This window comes from Notolepis coatsorum, assembly GCF_963971535.1.
Source record: "Notolepis coatsorum genome assembly, chromosome: 4".
Classification (NCBI taxonomy): domain Eukaryota; kingdom Metazoa; phylum Chordata; class Actinopteri; order Aulopiformes; family Paralepididae; genus Notolepis; species Notolepis coatsorum.
Genome location: NC_140168.1, coordinates 15,149,365 through 15,166,254, shown reverse-complemented (window position 1 = coordinate 15,166,254; position 16,890 = coordinate 15,149,365). Strand labels below are relative to the sequence as shown.

The 16,890-nt window shown below is 47.6% G+C and overlaps 2 protein-coding genes across 4 annotated transcripts in view; one reads left to right on the top strand and one right to left on the bottom strand.

Annotated features, from left to right (window-relative positions):
- The window catches only part of LOC311227356 (leukocyte cell-derived chemotaxin 1-like), a 16,788-nt gene extending 11,316 nt beyond the window's left edge, over positions 1-5,472 (top strand). Inside the window, exons 5-7 of the mRNA XM_084312972.1 lie at positions 660-813; positions 1,729-1,850; positions 4,414-5,472. Of these exons, the coding sequence (XP_084169098.1) occupies positions 660-813; positions 1,729-1,850; positions 4,414-4,653 (516 nt within the window). The 3' untranslated portion in view covers positions 4,654-5,472. The remainder of the gene's footprint in view (positions 1-659; positions 814-1,728; positions 1,851-4,413) is intronic.
- A 1,924-nt stretch (positions 5,473-7,396) lies between these two features.
- Positions 7,397-16,890, bottom strand: part of sugt1 (SGT1 homolog, MIS12 kinetochore complex assembly cochaperone) — a 65,329-nt gene continuing 55,835 nt past the window's right edge. For all 3 annotated transcript variants that reach the window (XM_084313072.1, XM_084313073.1, XM_084313074.1), the window contains exons 12-14: positions 13,699-13,871; positions 11,035-11,129; positions 7,397-7,531 (exon numbers count right to left, since the gene is read on the bottom strand). In XM_084313072.1, coding sequence (XP_084169198.1) covers positions 7,519-7,531; positions 11,035-11,129; positions 13,699-13,871 — 281 coding nt within the window. In that variant the 3' untranslated portion in view covers positions 7,397-7,518. The remainder of the gene's footprint in view (positions 7,532-11,034; positions 11,130-13,698; positions 13,872-16,890) is intronic.

Genomic DNA, 16,890 nt, shown 5'->3' with positions numbered 1-16,890 from the left:
CTCTGTCTCTCTCTCTGTCCTCTCTGTCTTCTCTGTCCTCTCTCTGTCTCTCTGTCCTCTCTGTCCTCTCTCTGTCTCTCTTTCCTCTCGGTGTCTCTCTGTCCTCTCTGTCTCTCTGTCCTCTCTCTCTGTCTCTCTGTCTTCTCTCTGTCTCTCTGTCCTCTCTCTGTCTCTCTGTGTCTCTCTGTCCTCTCTCTGTCTCTCTGTCCTCTCTCTGTCTCTCTGTGTCTCTCTGTCCTCTCTCTGTGTCTCTGTCCTCTCTGTCTCTCTCTGTCCTCTCTCTGTCTCTCTGTCTCTCTGTCCTCTCTCTGTCTCTCTTTCCTCTCTGTCTCTATGTCCTCTCTGTCCTCTCTCTGTCTCTCTGTCCTCTCTGTCCTCTCTCTGTCTCTCTTTCATCTCTGTCTCTATGTCCTCTCTGTCCTCTCTCTGTCTCTCTTTCCTCTCTCTGTCTCTCTGTCTCTCTTTCATCTCTGTCTCTATGTCCTCTCTGTCCTCTCTCTGTCTCTCTGTCCTCTCTCTTTCCTCTCTGTCTCTCTGTCCTCTCTCTGCTGCTCTGTCCTCTGTCTCCCTGTCCTCTCTCTGTCTCTCTGTCCTCTCTCTACTTCTCTCTCCATCCCCCTGTCTCTCTGTCTCTCTGTCTCTCTGTCCTCTCTCTGAAGGAGGATGAGGTGATGCCAGCCAAGTTCGAGGAGGATTCTCTGATCTGGGTGTCGGCAGACACCCCTCTCACCGACTCCGCCTTCCTCAGCAACAAGATCAAGGACCTGTGTGGAGACCTGCCAATCTTCTGGCTCCGCCCCACCTACCCCAGCGGTACTGCACCTCCTAAAGAATAGAAGAAAGTCAATATGATGGGGGCGGCTGGGTGGCGCAGCGGACATTGCACTCGTCACCAACGCAAGAGACACACCGGTATCGAATCTGGCTGTCGGCGTTGCCTCCGGCTTGGGCCGGCCGTCATACTAACTCAATTGGCAGAGTTAGCGGGTGGGAAGTCGATGGGTGGTAATCTGGACGTTGTAAACAGCGACTCCCACAGGTCGGTTGGGGGACGCCTGCACAGCAGAGACAGGAAAATGGCGGGGGCAGTGTGAGCCTCCCACACGTTACACCTCGCCGAATGAGAGTCCGCGCTGGCAGGTGAAAAGGTGTGACTGGCTGCCTCCACGTGTATCGGAGGGGACACGTGATGCAAGGCTTCTATCCTCCCTACAACCGGCCAGTGGGGGGCACATGCGAGCAACGTTCAAGACAGGGGAGGGGAGGATTGGCACGGCTAAAGTTGGGATGAGAGAAAAATAGAAAAAGGAGGAGAAAAAGAAAAACAATATGTGTAGAGAAAAAGAAGCGGTATAGGGTTTTGTTTCCACGTTAACTTAAAGGTGCTGTAAGTGGTATCCTTCCATGTTACTGACCAAACATTCTATATAAGACTTATATTATAAGTGATGGCCTTTGGAATGTAGAGCTATTTAAAAAAAATACCACTTACAGCTCCTTTAAGCATTTTGTGAAGGCTTTTGTCACGGAATCTATCCCACTGTCTCTTCAGGGCCACTGTAAACGTAAGTCTAGCGGCCTCTGGCCATCGGTGCTCATTACCCAACGAGTGAAAGCACCCAACCATGTCTCACGGAAACAAACGACCGCACGACAATCCTGAAACCGGCTATACTCCGTAAATCCAGCCCGCCGTCTCTCATATCGAGTCTTTTGTTTTGCGTGCAGGCGGACAGAGGAAGAGGAGGGCCGCTCCTCGCAAACGCCAACGCCCCCAGGCACAGGAAGAGGCTGTGGAGGCGGAGCCCGTGGACCCAGAGGCTGAATTCAACCCAGAGAACCCCTATCACGTGAGTCACACACACGCTTATCCACTAGGGCTGTCCCCAACTAAGGATTTGGATGGTTGACTAGGATTGGCCAAAATTTGCCATTAGTCGACTATTGGTTGACTTAAAAAAAAAAATATATATATATATATATAATATTTTAAAACTTTTTTTTAAATTTTGTATCATTCCATTTGGGCTGTGGGGGGTGCTTAATGTCTGAAGGAGTCGACGGAAGGCTTCTTGTCCTCTGCAAAAGCATGCAATTGGTCCACTGATGGATACATCTTGATATTTGTCTAGTCTAGTGTGTTCATTAGACGGGTGAAATCCTCTTTCAGTGCCTCTGTGCCTGTTTTCTTAGGCAGTTAGCCTCTGGTATGCGTGCCATTAGCGTCAGCCACGCTTCTAGGCCTCTTTTCTTTTGGAAAGAATGATAAAAAAAAAGAAAAAAATATTATATTTTAATTTTTTATTATATTCGACTAAGAGGTTGGCCAGTCGACTACGGCTCCTTTCGACCAATTAGTCGACTAATCGATTAATAGGGGTCAGCCCTATTATCCACACACACATCCTCATAGCCCTCAGACTCTTCCCTCCTCCCCCTATAGGCCCCCTCACCTACCTCCCTCCTTCTTCCCCTTCCTTCTCTCTCTCTCCCTCTGGTTCTCACTCTCCCTTTCTCTTTTTCACTCTCTCGCTTTCCTTCTCTCTCCCTTATTTATTGTTGTCCTTGTATACTATTGCTACTGTCATTTTCTATTTTATTTACTTGTATGCACATAACCTTGTTTTTGTTACAGCATCCCCCCCCCCCGCCCCCCCGCCCTTCCCTCAAAAGGTCTTTGCTTTTTGATCAGGCTGCTTTTTTTTTTTTTTTTTTATAAGATTTTTTTCTTAATTGCTCGCCTGGGTAAATAAAAGTTAAAGAAAAAAGAAAAAAAAAAAACTTCTTATATTCAGCGACGCCCCACGGCACCACTTGTGTCTGTTGGGACCCGGGTTCTACGTTCTACCTGAAGAGAGGGTTCTACCTGAAGAGAGGGTTCTACCTGAAGAGAGGGTTCCTTCCTCACAGTCTGTTGGGACCCGGGTTCTACGTTCTACCTGAAGAGAGGGTTCCTTCCTCTCAGTCTGTTGGGACCCGGGTTCTACCTGAAGAGAGGGTTCCTTCCTCACAGCTGTCTGTTGGGACCCGGGTTCTACCTGAAGAGAGGGTTCCTTCCTCACAGTCTGTTGGGACCCGGGTTCTACCTGAAGAGAGGGTTCCTTCCTCACAGCTGTCTGTTGGGACCCGGGTTCTACCTGAAGAGAGGGTTCCTTCCTCACAGTCTGTTGGGACCCGGGTTCTACCTGAAGAGAGGGTTCCTTCCTCTCAGTCTGTTGGGACCCGGGTTCTACCTGAAGAGAGGGTTCCTTCCTCACAGTCTGTTGGGACCCGGGTTCTACCTGAACAGAGGGTTCCTTCCTCACAGCTGTCTGTTGGGACCCGGGTTCTACCTGAAGAGAGGGTTCCTTCCTCACAGCTGTCTGTTGGGACCCGGGTTCTACCTGAAGAGAGGGTTCCTTCCTCACAGTCTGTTGGGACCCGGGTTCTACCTGAAGAGAGGGTTCCTTCCTCACAGTCTGTTGGGACCCGGGTTCTACCTGAAGAGAGGGTTCCTTCCTCACAGCTGTCTGTTGGGATCACGGCGCCACTTGTGTCTGTTGGGACCAGTTTTTTTTTTTTTTTTTTACTTAATTTTTTAGCGTTTATCGCTTTTCTGGTCAAGCATGACCGACAGAAACAGGTTGAAATGGGATGTAGAGCAGGGGAAGACATTCTGAGAAATGACGGCGGGTCCGGGAATCGAACTCATGTCCCCCAGATCCGTGACGCAGCACGGTTTTCCCCGACGCAGAAATAGCGCGGAGATATGCGGTGAGCTACGGGAGCTCCCCTGGGACCCGGGTTCTACGTTCTACCTGAAGAGAGAGTGTTCCTTCTTCCTCACAGCTGTGTGAACGGCAGCAGATGTTGGGGTCACCGCAGAGGGCGAGGCCTGTCACTGCAAATCTGAGTGTGCGTGGGTGTGTGTGCTCGGCTGTCTGGTCTGACGAACCCCTTTAGAATAGTCGTCTAAAGAGAGCTCCTTTCAGCCGCTGAGGCGCTGTGAATAATTCCACCCACCCACCCCCTCTTCTGTCGTGCCCCCTCTGCCCTGGTGCGTACACACACACACAACTCTGGCCCCCCCCTTGTCCCTTATGTTGGGCCCCCAGTTTCCTAATCCCTCTCTCCCCCGCCCCCCACACCCCCAGAGAGGAAAAAAGCAGCCCCCCCAATATACTCTTGACAGGCGGGAGTAGTGAGCAGTATGAGGCACGTTGAAAAAAGAAAACGCTTGACAACAAAAACCCACATCTGACAACACCCCCCTCACTCCCGCCTGTCGGAAATCCATTTTTAATTGGTTTGGAATTCGTAGACTCTGCCTCTATAAAAGCCTGCACTATATCACAGCACAGAACAACACAACACACCACACACAGCACCGGCTCTGACCACTTTGTCTCTCCTTTCATCTCTCTCTCTCTTTAGCTCTCCCAGAGGGGTCTGGAGGGCGAGGACTCCGAGAGCACCATGACCTTCGACCCCATGCTGGACCACCAGGGCGTGTGCTGCATCGAGTGCCGCCGCAGCTACACCCAGTGCCAGAGGATCTGCGAGCCCCTGGGAGGCCACCAGCCCTGGCCGTACCACTACCAAGGCTGCAGGGTGGCGTGCAGGGTGATCATGCCCTGCCGCTGGTGGGTGGCACGCATCCTGGGCATCCTCTAAGAAGCACCTATCACCCCCGCGCGAGTGCCGTCCGGCTGGGGAGTCCAGGAGAGATCGAGGGAGGGTGTGTGACGAGAGGGGGCGTGGGAGGAAGGGGTGAGAGATGAGGAGGGGTGGCTGTGTGACCGTGGCACGAGAGATGGCATGACGCGTGAGGAGCGGGACGTCAGTATAACAACGCTCAGTCGTGCACATTATAAATACATGATACAGAATCTAGGCCACACAAAATATATTATGTAAAAGGTACGCCGTACCGTGCGTGCATATTGTACATAAGTCTTATGAAAAAAACAAAAACAAAGAGACCAGCTGAACTAGAGAAAGCTCCTACGATAGCAAACGAAGAACACTTTTTAAGGGCATGAGCGTGCAAAAAGAAAAACATCGCAATTGCGCACGTAGAACAACACACAATTCAAATCCGTACGACACCGGCCATCTATGTGGGGGGGGGGAAACAGCCGTTTTGTGTAAAACTTGTATTTATAGAGCTTTTACCTTTCCTTATGCATTCCGGTCATGGTTCGCTTTTTTGATGTAAATAAATGTATGAGATGGTTAGAACACAGGCAGGGTAGCAGTGAGTTAGTTATCTCCCTCACGCTAGTGAGAGACATATCTGGGGCCACTTTTAACACGTTTCTTCCAAATGTCTTCCCCTCCCCAAGTATCCCACACATGTCAAATGTACTGTATGCTTTTGTCTCCATGCAGCGTTGCATCCGGCTGAGTGGATTGTCATTTTCATTAAAGAACCCATTTCAAAGTGCAATGTCAAAGAATAAACCTTTTTTTAAGTAAACATTTAAAACACAACCGCCCTCTTTTTCTATTGTTATTACTACTACGGTTTACATTCACATTGTGTCATTTAGCTGAACGCTTTTATCCAAAGCGACTTACAACTTCTGTACAGCAGGTCAGCAGGAAGGGTACAACTCTTATCAGTAACAATGTTCGTCAAACAGTGTTGAAACTTGGGTGCTACAGTCTTGAGTGCATAGTAGTACATTTACATTTAGTCATTTAGCTGACGCTTTTATCCAAAGCGACTTACAAGTTCTGTACGACAAGACAGCAAGAAGGGTACAACTCTATCAGCTGAGTAACAATGTTCATCAAAGTGTTGCGTGTTACAGTGTAGGTTAGTTTATTAGGGTTAGGGTTATGACAGTAATGTTAGTTAGGGTTAGATTTTATTTTCTTTTTTCATTATTTCAGATACTGGTTGAAGAAGTGAGTCTTTAGTCGACGGCGAAAGATTGGATGGGATTCGGCTGTCCTAACTGGGGTGGGTACTATGCTAATAGTAGTAGTAGAGACATTAGCATATTAGGTAGTAATATAGGCAATAAGATCATTTAGTAGCAAAGTGCATGATAGTAAAAGACAGTACGAAGGTTAGTAGCGTTTATTTGTTAAGATATTGACTGAAGAAGTGTGTTTCTAGTCTACATTTGATTTAGATCGTATGGCTCACTTGGAAATACATTGTGTGGCAGAATATTCAGTTACATTTTCCGTTTTTAAATTGTATTTCCATCGTATTATCTCTTACTCACAGACAAAACACACACACACGACGGTACACATTTGGGTCTCTCGGACGTGGTGCCACAGCTGGCAGCCGCTGCTGCAGAGAGCGCCGAGGAGAGAGAACTTTCCGGAGTCCTTTAATGTCCCGAGTTCCAGCTCTAGAAAGTCTTTAATGAGACTAAAGACTCTGCAGCCGTCACGCTCACAGATCTTACCCACGATGCAAAGCGCTTAGTTCCTTTTGATGTCAGGGAGCAGCTCGGGGCGGGGGTAGAGGGGGGGGGGGGTGTCAAGAGTGAGAGTGAAGGGAGTGTGTGTGTGTGTGTGATGCAGTGGCAGAGAGTTCCATCTATCTGGAGCCACAAACGGGCGTTTGATCGTCACAAGATGAAAAGATGTGCGTTGAATTTTAACACTTAACTTGGTGTGAGAGGCTCGATGATGTGTTGGGTTAGTCTGCTGATCCATATTAATGCTCATGCCTTGCCAGCGCACCCAGAGATCCCCCCAGCTATAGGTGCCGCTGTGCGACAGAGGAGGCCTAGCAAGTCGCTTCCACCTCCAGATCTCCTCCAAGTGTAAACCCAGGGTTCCCAGATATTGCAACATTTAATTCAAGGACTTTCCCAAGCACTATTTTTCATTTTAAAAAGGGCATTTAAAAGGATATAATTAACTTTGAAATGCTTTTTTTTATTGAAAAGAACATTTGGTTCCAATATTTAGGGCTTAAAACCAATTTCCAACAATTAGTTACAAAATACAATTTCTTGATTCAGAACAATTTGATCATGGATGAACAAAACATTTAATGCGAATGGTTGATTTGAATTCCAGGGCCTTTTTAAGCACCTTAAAAAATAGGCTGTTTTCAAGGAATTCCAGGCCTTGAAATGTTTTTTTGTAAAAAAAATCAAGCACTTTAAGCACTTCAAGGACCTTGTGCGAACCCTGTAATAACCCTCATCCCCCGGGCTATTTCAGACAGATCTCGAAAGTGACTCGATAGGTGTAAAAGTGAGGGCCACCATCTCATCCCATAATCCTCAACTGGCGTATATTATATCCCCCCTGAAAATGTAATACAACACGGGCTGCCCCGATAAGCCCGGATGCGAGCGGGATAGAGACGTCCTCGAGTCGGAAGCCCCTCCGATCCAGGCGGCTTCTGGATTACGAGGTCACAGAAACACAGGACGACAAGAAGGGTTTAGAGACCAAAAACAAAACAAATCTTTTTATTTACACTGGAGTTTTGAAATACAGCGGGTACGACTGGCTGCTAACCCAACGTGTGACATGTCACGCAGACTTCAGACCATCAGTTCACAGTGTATTGCTGTTGAGAGAGAAAAACATCTTTATCCACAGTTCAGGGGGGGGGGGGGGGGGGGATTGCATGAGTGCAGAAAAACATGACAATAGACATCATAAAAACTTTCAAAATGTTTCTTATTTAGTCTTTACATTTCTATACACATGGCGTATGAGGCGAATGAGGCGTCAGAAAGGCTTCCTAACAGAAAGGCAGTGGGGCGGTTCTAAAAACCACGTCCAAAACATGTTCCTCTCAGTCCAGGTTCAGTTCTGGCCTTAATGGCCATACTAGTTCCCTTTGAACAAATCACCCTCACCAGTCTAAGGAATTAGCCAATCACTTGATAATTTGCCAGATTTCTGCAAGTCCCATCTCCCCTAGCCTGTGAAATTTCATGATGGTAAAATGGACTGCGTATATACTGTATATATAGCACTTTTATCCAAAGTGCTTTGCAACTTATGCCTCTCATTCTCCCGTTCACACAGACGGCCACATTTGCCCCCCCCCCCCCGATTGTGATGAACTTCACAATGTTTGTCAATATGAACAAGTGGCTCCTTAAACCGACCAATAGAGAGACAAGACTAGTGATGATGTCACCAAGAGACAAATCCTGCTCCACAGAGAATGTATAATGGAATAACTCCTGGGACACTATGATAGTAGCCATGGTGATTTTATTGGGACATGGGCAAGGAACAAAATAAGCACCCGCCAAGCGCCAATGGCGGGCAGATTTTAGGTTTGGCGAGTGACAATGGGAGGTCTGTCCGCCACATGGCGGGTAACACAATTTCATGTAAAATGATTAAACCTGCAGTGTTTTGGTCTTACGACAGTCGCCTTTTTTGCAGCCCTAATCTCTCCTCGTTTACCAACGTCACACCCGCCACTCATATTCTGCAGCACCTGCTTGCACTGTAACGTTACGACCGCCTGCTATACCGATTAGCTAACGTTAGCTTAACACATCCTGCGCCAAAAACATCATACGTGATTCAAGTTCATGCTAATTCTGCCATTCCACGGCGTACGACGTTATTGAGATAATAATTCATTTTTTCGCCATGTTATTCATAATTCCCTCAGAGCCTGGTCTGATGCAGTGAGAGCCTGCACAACTCTGCAACGCTTCAATACTGCCGCCTGGTGGATGATCGGCGAGTTACAACCGGAAATGGATCTCTTGTAATCTCGGTGCACCGGGGAAATGCGTCCGGCACTCATATTGTTGCGGGACTGTACACACATCGTGTATATGGATCGCTGCCATAACTCAATAATCGAGATGATTTGGGCGTTTATTATTATTATACAAACCGGAAATGGATAGTCGATCGCCGTCAAATAAGTGGGATCTTTCTCCTCCAGTCTAATCGGCGAACCGTAAGAGGACGCTGACGTAATTTTGTTTATTATTATTCATGCAAACTGCTCTGATCAATATATCACCCATACTACATAAAGCATTTACTGACGATCACGGCATTATAAACGACCCCCCCCCCACCCGTTCATCCGCGCATGATAAGTCATAACGTTTAGGATCATGTACAGTTGACATTTTTAATATAGCGTGTATCGCCAACAAACCGCAGTTGATAATCTATATATGAGTTTATGCCCATAAATCACGTTCTAGGAATTACTGCAGAAAACGATAAAAACATATTTGTATTCTAGACGGTATTTTCGTATGAATCTATGAATGAAAAAGTATAACATTCCCACATCCTGAATGATAGATAATCGATGTTGAATGGGCCATAGTAATGTCAATTTAGCAATACAATTAAAAAAGTTATAGCCCTGCAAAGAAGGTAAACATCTCCATAGGCTTAGACTGGTGGCAGTGATCATACATTGATGGATATAAGCGTGGCAGTTAATAACGTTAAACGGGTTAACGTTACAAATATGTGGAACCATATGGAAGGAGTAAGCCGGCCGCTAAAAAGAAAATCCACCGCGGCTTTCTCAGACGAAAAGGATGAGTGGGGCCACCTAACAAATTTTCGAGATGAGTGGAAGTTTGAAGATAGCGGTGTTTCAAGAGACTGGCTAGGCTACTGGGGGCTGTAGTGGTGAGTTGTTAACTTGATCAGTGTGGCGCAAAAACCAGACACAACACGTTTGTCATTGTCGTGTTACTTCACAGTACAAATACATGAGTCCTCTGCTGTGGTTGTGAGTATCCTTTATTAGCTTAACTCCGTAGCAACATCACACAGGTGTATCTCTCTCGCCCCTCCCGTACCTACCCCTTGACCCCGAGTACGGTGGCCTGTACACTCTGTCATATAACGCACACACATTAACATAACACCATCATTGGTAGTAAATCAATGAGATTGTAGACTCTGATGAGGACATGATTGAGGAGGTTTAAGTTAGGTTTACAAAACCTTCACATTTTATTATGTTCCGTTAGATCCTGCAAAGAGGCTAGAGTGAGGAGTCTGATGATGTTTAACATTAGGTTACAATTTAAGCTTAAGATTGACTTATATTGATTAATCAATCATCAATCAATATATTAGAATTATTTGCTTAAAATGTTACTCTGGCCTCTTATTACTCTTTATCTACTTGAACGTAATACCTTATCTACTTGAAATGTACTCAACAAAATGTATATATTATATATGTGACAAAAAAAAGCGTTTTTGAATTTTTGGCTGGTAAAAAATCTGCCTGGCTGGTAGTTTTATTAAATCTACCAGCCACCTTGGCTGGTTAGCCAAAACGTTTATTTTGTTCCCTGGACATGGGTACATTTTCTGACTTAGAGCTATAAGCCCTACATTTAAATAAAACCCATTCGTACGCAATACTGTAGCTCAAACAAACATTTCAAGAGCCCACTAAGTCCGTCACCAATTCACTCTCAAAAGTCTCAACTCCCCCCAAAAATGTGTGTGTGTTGATGCTCCGATTCCCAGCTTAGAGAGGCAGCTTAGAGAGGCAGTTGACACTGACTTGACTGTCCCAAGCTCACTGGCACAGCGGGAATCGCGCTTTAGGGTGGATTTCCCAAGCTCACTGGTACAGCATGAATCTCGCTTTAGGGTGGATTTCCCAAGCTCACTGGCACAGCGTGAATCACGCTTTAGGGTGGATTTCCTGGTACGGCACAGCGGGAATCACGCTTTAAGACTCCGACCGCCCCTTCTTACGGGTGCCGCGCCTTCTTACGGGTGCCGGGCCTTCTTACGGGTGCCACTCCTTCTTATGGGTGCCAGGGAGTGTGTTTGGGGAGCGGCCGGGGGGGGGGGTTCTTGGTGTAGCGATGCAGGCTTGATTGCTGCCTCTTGCACTGAGCCTGAGTGAAACAGCAGAGCTCTAAAGTGACTGCTGGGAGGACTGGAGAGAGTGATGACTTCAATTTGGAGGCGAGATGGAGAGAAGATGGAAAAGATGAAGTAGAGAAGAGAGAGAGAGAGAGAGAGAGAGAGATAGAGAGAGAGAGAGAGATAGAGAGAGAGAGGAGAGAGAGAGGAGAGAGAGAGAGAGTTCAGTACTTCTTGTGCTCCGCGTCATCAGGTGGACTTATGTCCACTTTTCTCTTGCCCACGTCTTTCCAGTTGGTGCTCAGGACCGTACCACCCGACTCCGTCTGGGGGGGGGGGGGGGTAGGAAATGTGTCAGCATGGAATGGACCCAAATGTCAATACTACAATTGATCTCAAACCCCTCCCTCTCGTCTTTGTCCGAGGGAAGTGACAGTTGTGATTGGGGAAAAGTGGGCGGGGTTTGAGATAGGTAAATTACATTGTGTATCTTCGATATGAAAGATTCAAATAAAATAAATGGATACGTCGACAGAAACCAAAACATTAACCCTTTAATCGGCGTTGACGCTTTTCAGCGTCATTCCCCGCCATGCTTATTCTGCCGATGACGCTGTACAGCGTCATTGATATCAATATTTCAAAAATCTGTGATCGAAATCATATTTCTCCCCCGGAGACATTATATCTACTGGTGAGACCCTATCAAATCTCTAACGGTTCAAGAGCGCCATCTGGTGGCCGATCGGCCGCTCGCCCAAACAGGAAGTGATGCGGATGAAGTGGTGCTCACCCATATTTCGTCCGGGCACTCGCTATCATTAGCAGGACTCCATCTTGACACAATGGATGGCGATCGGTTACCAATAACTCGGTAAACAACATGATTTGGACGTATATACTATTATACAACCTGGAAATGGATTGGATATTTCGACATACAATTTAAAAAGTTATAGCCCTGCAAAGAAGGGGAACTTCTCCATGTTAAATAGGGCTGGCGAGGGATGGTAAATTATGAATTTAACCCCGGCGATCAAAGGGTTAATCATCTAATTCAAGTGGAAACCCTCGTATTGATACTGTCGTGGATTTCCTTTCAATAAATACATAAAATATTAATATTATTATTAACCCTTTAATCGCCGTTGACGCTGAAACACGTCATTCCCCGCCATGCTCATTCTGCCGTTGACGCTGGACATCGTCTTTGATATCAATATTTCAAAAATCTGTGATCTAAATCATATTTCTCCCCCGGAGACATGAGATGTACTGGTGAGCCCCTATCAACTCTCTAACGGTTCAAGAGCGCCATCTGGTGGCCGATCGGCCTGATCGCCCAGGGAAGAAACAGGAAGTGGAAGCTGGTGCTCATTTCAATTTGGTCCGATCACTCGCTATAGGTCCCTGGACTCGATCTCGACACAATGGATAGCGATCCGTTGCCAATAACTCGATAAACAACATGATTTGGACGTATATACTATTATACAACCTGGAAATGGATCGGGTATTTCTACATCCCATAATAGAAAAGATTCTGTTCCACGCTCATCTCCCAACGGCGAGAGGAAGCTACGGTGAGTTTCAGCGTTATTTTTTAATGTCTTCTATACTAACTGCTCTAATGATCATATCACCCACACTAGATGAATGATATAACGTTGCCCACGGAATTATAAACGACCCCCCGCCCATCCGGTCAACATCAGATCATACGTAGTAACTTCTAAAAGTATGTGCAGTTGAAATTTTTTATCTCGCGCCGATTGCTATCAAACTGTATACAATCATCAATATAATGCATTTAGGGCTATAAATCACGTTCTGGAGAAAGCTGCAGAAATCGATAAAAACATACTTATACTTTAGACCGTATTTTAGTATGAATATGTGAATGAAAAAGTATAACGTTGCTACACCCTGAACAATAGATATAGGACTTTGAATGGGCCATGGTAATGTCAATTTAGCAATACAATTTAAAAAGTTATAGCCCTGCAAAGAAGGGGAACTTCTCCATGTTAAATATGGCTGGCGAGGGATGGTAAATTATGAATTTAACCCCGGCGATCAAAGTGTTAAAATGTAATTATTTTCATAATTTGCCATTTGTTGATGTCCATGCATAATAGGGGTGTAAAGGTACACGTATCCGAACCGCTTCAGTGTGTACCGTACCGAATGGCTGTGTAGTGTACCGAACTAATACAACGGTATGTTAACCACTAACGACCCGCCCACCGGGGGCTGTTTTTTTTCACAATCTAATATAATTATTATTATTTAAAATAAAATGTACAAGTCGATTATTAATTTCAATATAGAATATTCATTGACAGCCCTACAAGTACAATTAGTTACTGCACACTACATCACCCCTGAGTGGAACATGGAAAGCCAAACTTTCCCCCAGTGTACCGAAAACCTGTACCGAACCTTGACTTCAAAACAGAGGTACGTACCGTACCATGGTTTTTGTGGACCGTTACACCCCATTGCATATACAGTAATAATAGTCCAACTTTGGACACACCTTCTCATTAAGTTCATAGTCATTTTAATGTAGAGCCATTTAATTATTTTCAAACTAAATCTACAATAGCAAGTGTGTGTGTGATTAAATACAAAATGTTTTATTGCTCCAGTTTCTTTTCTTTTCTAATTGATATCATTGAAAACATTAGAAAATAAAACAACGAGCAAAGCAAATTACCGAGCTGAAATATGGCATGACATCTTTTAATTGACTGGTTATAACTCTGATATATTTTCTATTTTTACCGTCTCGAGCAAACCTTGTTTCTGTGGCTAATAGTATCATGGCACCCTTAGCCTATGGATGTGCTCTCGGCCTATTAGGCCTCAGCCAGACGTGTGCGTGGAACTCACAAAGGACTTGTTCATGGCACGCTTGACCTCGTCCGAGCCGTCGGTGTAGATCTGCTGGAAGAGCTTGTTGAGCGCCGCGTCTCCCTCCAGCTTATCCTTCTTCTCCTCCTCCGTCAGGTCGCCCACCAGCTTGTCCCAGTTCCTGACGGTGTGGGACGAGGACGGGTTGTCATCTGTGTTTGGAGAGAGGGGAGGGGTGAGGAGAGAGGGGGGAGAGGAGAGGGGGGAGAGGAGAGAGGTGAGGGGAGAGAGGGGTGAGAGGAGAGAGGTGAGGGGAGAGGAGAGGGGAGAGAGGGGAGAGGAGAGAGGAGAGGGGTGAGGAGAGAGGGGGGAGAGGAGAGGGGGGAGAGGAGAGAGGTGAGGGGAGAGAGGGGTGAGAGGAGAGAGTTGAGGGGAGAGGAGAGGGGGGAGAGGAGAGAGGGGTGAGGAGAGGAGAGAGGTGAGGGGAGAGGAGAGGGGAGAGGAGAGGGGGGAGAGGAGAGAGGGGAGAGGAGAGAGGAGAGAGGAGAGGGGTGAGGAGAGAGGGGGGAGAGGAGAGGGGGGAGAGGAGAGAGGAGAGAGGGGTGAGAGGAGAGAGGTGAGGGGAGAGGAGAGGGGAGAGGAGAGGGGGGAGAGGAGAGAGGGGAGAGAGGGGTGAGGAGAGAGGGGAGAGAGGGGTGAGGAGAGGAGAGAGGTGAGGGGAGAGGAGAGGGGAGAGGAGAGGGGGGAGAGGAGAGAGGAGAGAGGAGAGGGGTGAGGAGAGAGGGGAGAGGAGAGAGGTGAGGGGAGAGAGGGGTGAGAGGAGAGAGGTGAGGGGTGAGGAGAGAGGGGGGAGAGGAGAGGAGAGAGGTGAGGGGAGAGAGGGGTGAGAGGAGAGAGGTGAGGGGAGAGGAGAGGGGAGAGGAGAGGGGGGAGAGGAGAGAGGAGAGAGGAGAGGGGTGAGGAGAGAGGGGGGAGAGGAGAGGGGTGAGGGGAGAGGAGAGGGGAGAGGAGAGGATATCAGGAAGGCAGCAGGTCCGGACGGCATCCCCGGCCGCGTCCTAAAAGTCTGTGCCGACCAACTGGCCCCAGTATTCACTGACATCTTTAACCTGTCCTTAGAACAGGCTGTCATCCCCACCTGCCTGAAGAAGTCCACTATTATCCCTGTACCCAAAAAATCCAAGCCTGCTTGCCTCAACGACTACCGCCCTGTAGCTCTCACCTCCATAGCCATGAAGTGCTTTGAGAAGCTAGTAAAGGGCTACATCTGCTCCTCCCTCCCCATCAACATGGACCCCCTGCAATTTGCATACCGCCCCAACAGGTCCACGGAGGACGCCATATCCCATGTGCTGCACACAGCAGCATCACACCTGGACAAGAGGCAGGGGAACTATGTGAGAATGCTATTCATCGACTACAGCTCGGCATTCAATACCATAGTCCCCTCCATACTCATAGCCAAGCTCAGGGACCTGGGCTTGGGCTATGACCTCTGCCAGTGGGTCTTGGACTTCCTGACTGGCAGACCCCAGGTGGTGAGAGCAGGCAACTGCACCTCCTCATCCATCACCCTCAACATAGGGGCCCCCCAGGGCTGTGTTCTGAGTCCCCTCCTCTACTCCCTGTACACACACGACTGTGTGGCTCAGCGGAGTAGCAATACAATCGTCAAATTTGCTGACGACACAGTGGTGGTGGGCCTGATCTCTGCCAACGACGAGAGGGCCTACCTGGAAGAGGTCAAGGTCCTGGCGGGATGGTGCCAGGAAAACAGCCTCTCCCTGAACGTCAGCAAAACAAAGGAGATGATTGTGGACTTCAGGAGGTCGGGGGTCAAGGACTACAGCCCCCTCAGCATCGACGGGGCACCGGTTGAGAGAGTCAACAGCTTCAAGTACCTCGGAGCCTACATATCCGAGGACTTGACATGGACCACACACATTAACAGTGTGGTGAAGAAGGCACGACAACGCCTCTACTTCCTCAGGCGCCTAAGGAAGTTCCAAGTCAGCCAGAAGATCCTTAAGAACTTCTACTCATGTACAATAGAGAGCATCTTGACCGGCAACATCACCTCCTGGTTTGGGAATAGCACTGCAAAAGACCAAAGCAGACTACAAAGAGTGACACGTTCAGCCGAACGCACAATTGGAGGGGGGCTCCCCACCCTCCAGAACATTTACTACAAGCGTTGCAAGGGGAAGGCTAAGAGAATTATTAAGGACTCGAGCCACCCGAACAACTGCCTCTTTGAACTGCTGCCGTCAGGCAAGCGATACAGGAGTCTCAAGGCGAGCACAGAAAGACTCAGAAGTAGCTTCTATCCCCAGGCCATCAGGCTGCTAAACGAACAATGAATGAACACTACACAACAACAACCACCAAACACACATAGCACACACATCCACACGCACACACTCACTTTAAACAAACACACTGTAGCACCCACTACACACACTTTATAGCACACACCCACTTTAAACAAACACACTGTAGCACCCACTCCCCACACTTTATATTTATGGATGAAGGATTGCACTACAACTCGTACACCTTACTGTAAATTGTACCTAAAATTGTACCTCATCCCATTTCTGCTTTGCACTAGATAGTACTGTACATTAGTACACTGCATAGTATTGTGTATTGTATATTATATGGTAACTCAGAACATTGTACATATGTCTATACCGAACAACTGTGACCTCATTTTCTTCTTCTAAATTCATGCTATATTATGTTATTATGTTATTTGATACTATCTTGTCTAGCACAGTCTCTGGAGCGTAACAGTAAGAAGCATTTTGTATGAAAGTATTCTGTACTTCTGTATGACAACTATTAAAGAACTTGAACTTGAACTTGAGAGGAGAGAGGGGTGAGAGGAGAGAGGTGAGGGGAGAGGAGAGGGGAGAGGAGAGGGGGGAGAGGAGAGAGGGGGGAGAGGAGAGAGGTGAGGGGAGAGGAGGGGTGAGAGGAGAGAGGGGGGAGAGGAGAGAGGGGGGAGAGGAGAGAGGTGAGGGGAGAGAGGGGGGAGAGGAGAGAGGGGGGAGAGGAGAGGGGAGAGGAGAGGGGGGTGAGGAGAGAGGGGGGTGAGGAGAGAGGGGGGAGAGGAGAGAGGTGAGGGGAGAGAGGGGGGAGAGGAGAGAGGGGGGAGAGGAGAGAGGTGAGGGGAGAGAGGGGTGAGAGGAGAGAGGGGGGAGAGGAGAGAGGTGAGGGGAGAGAGGG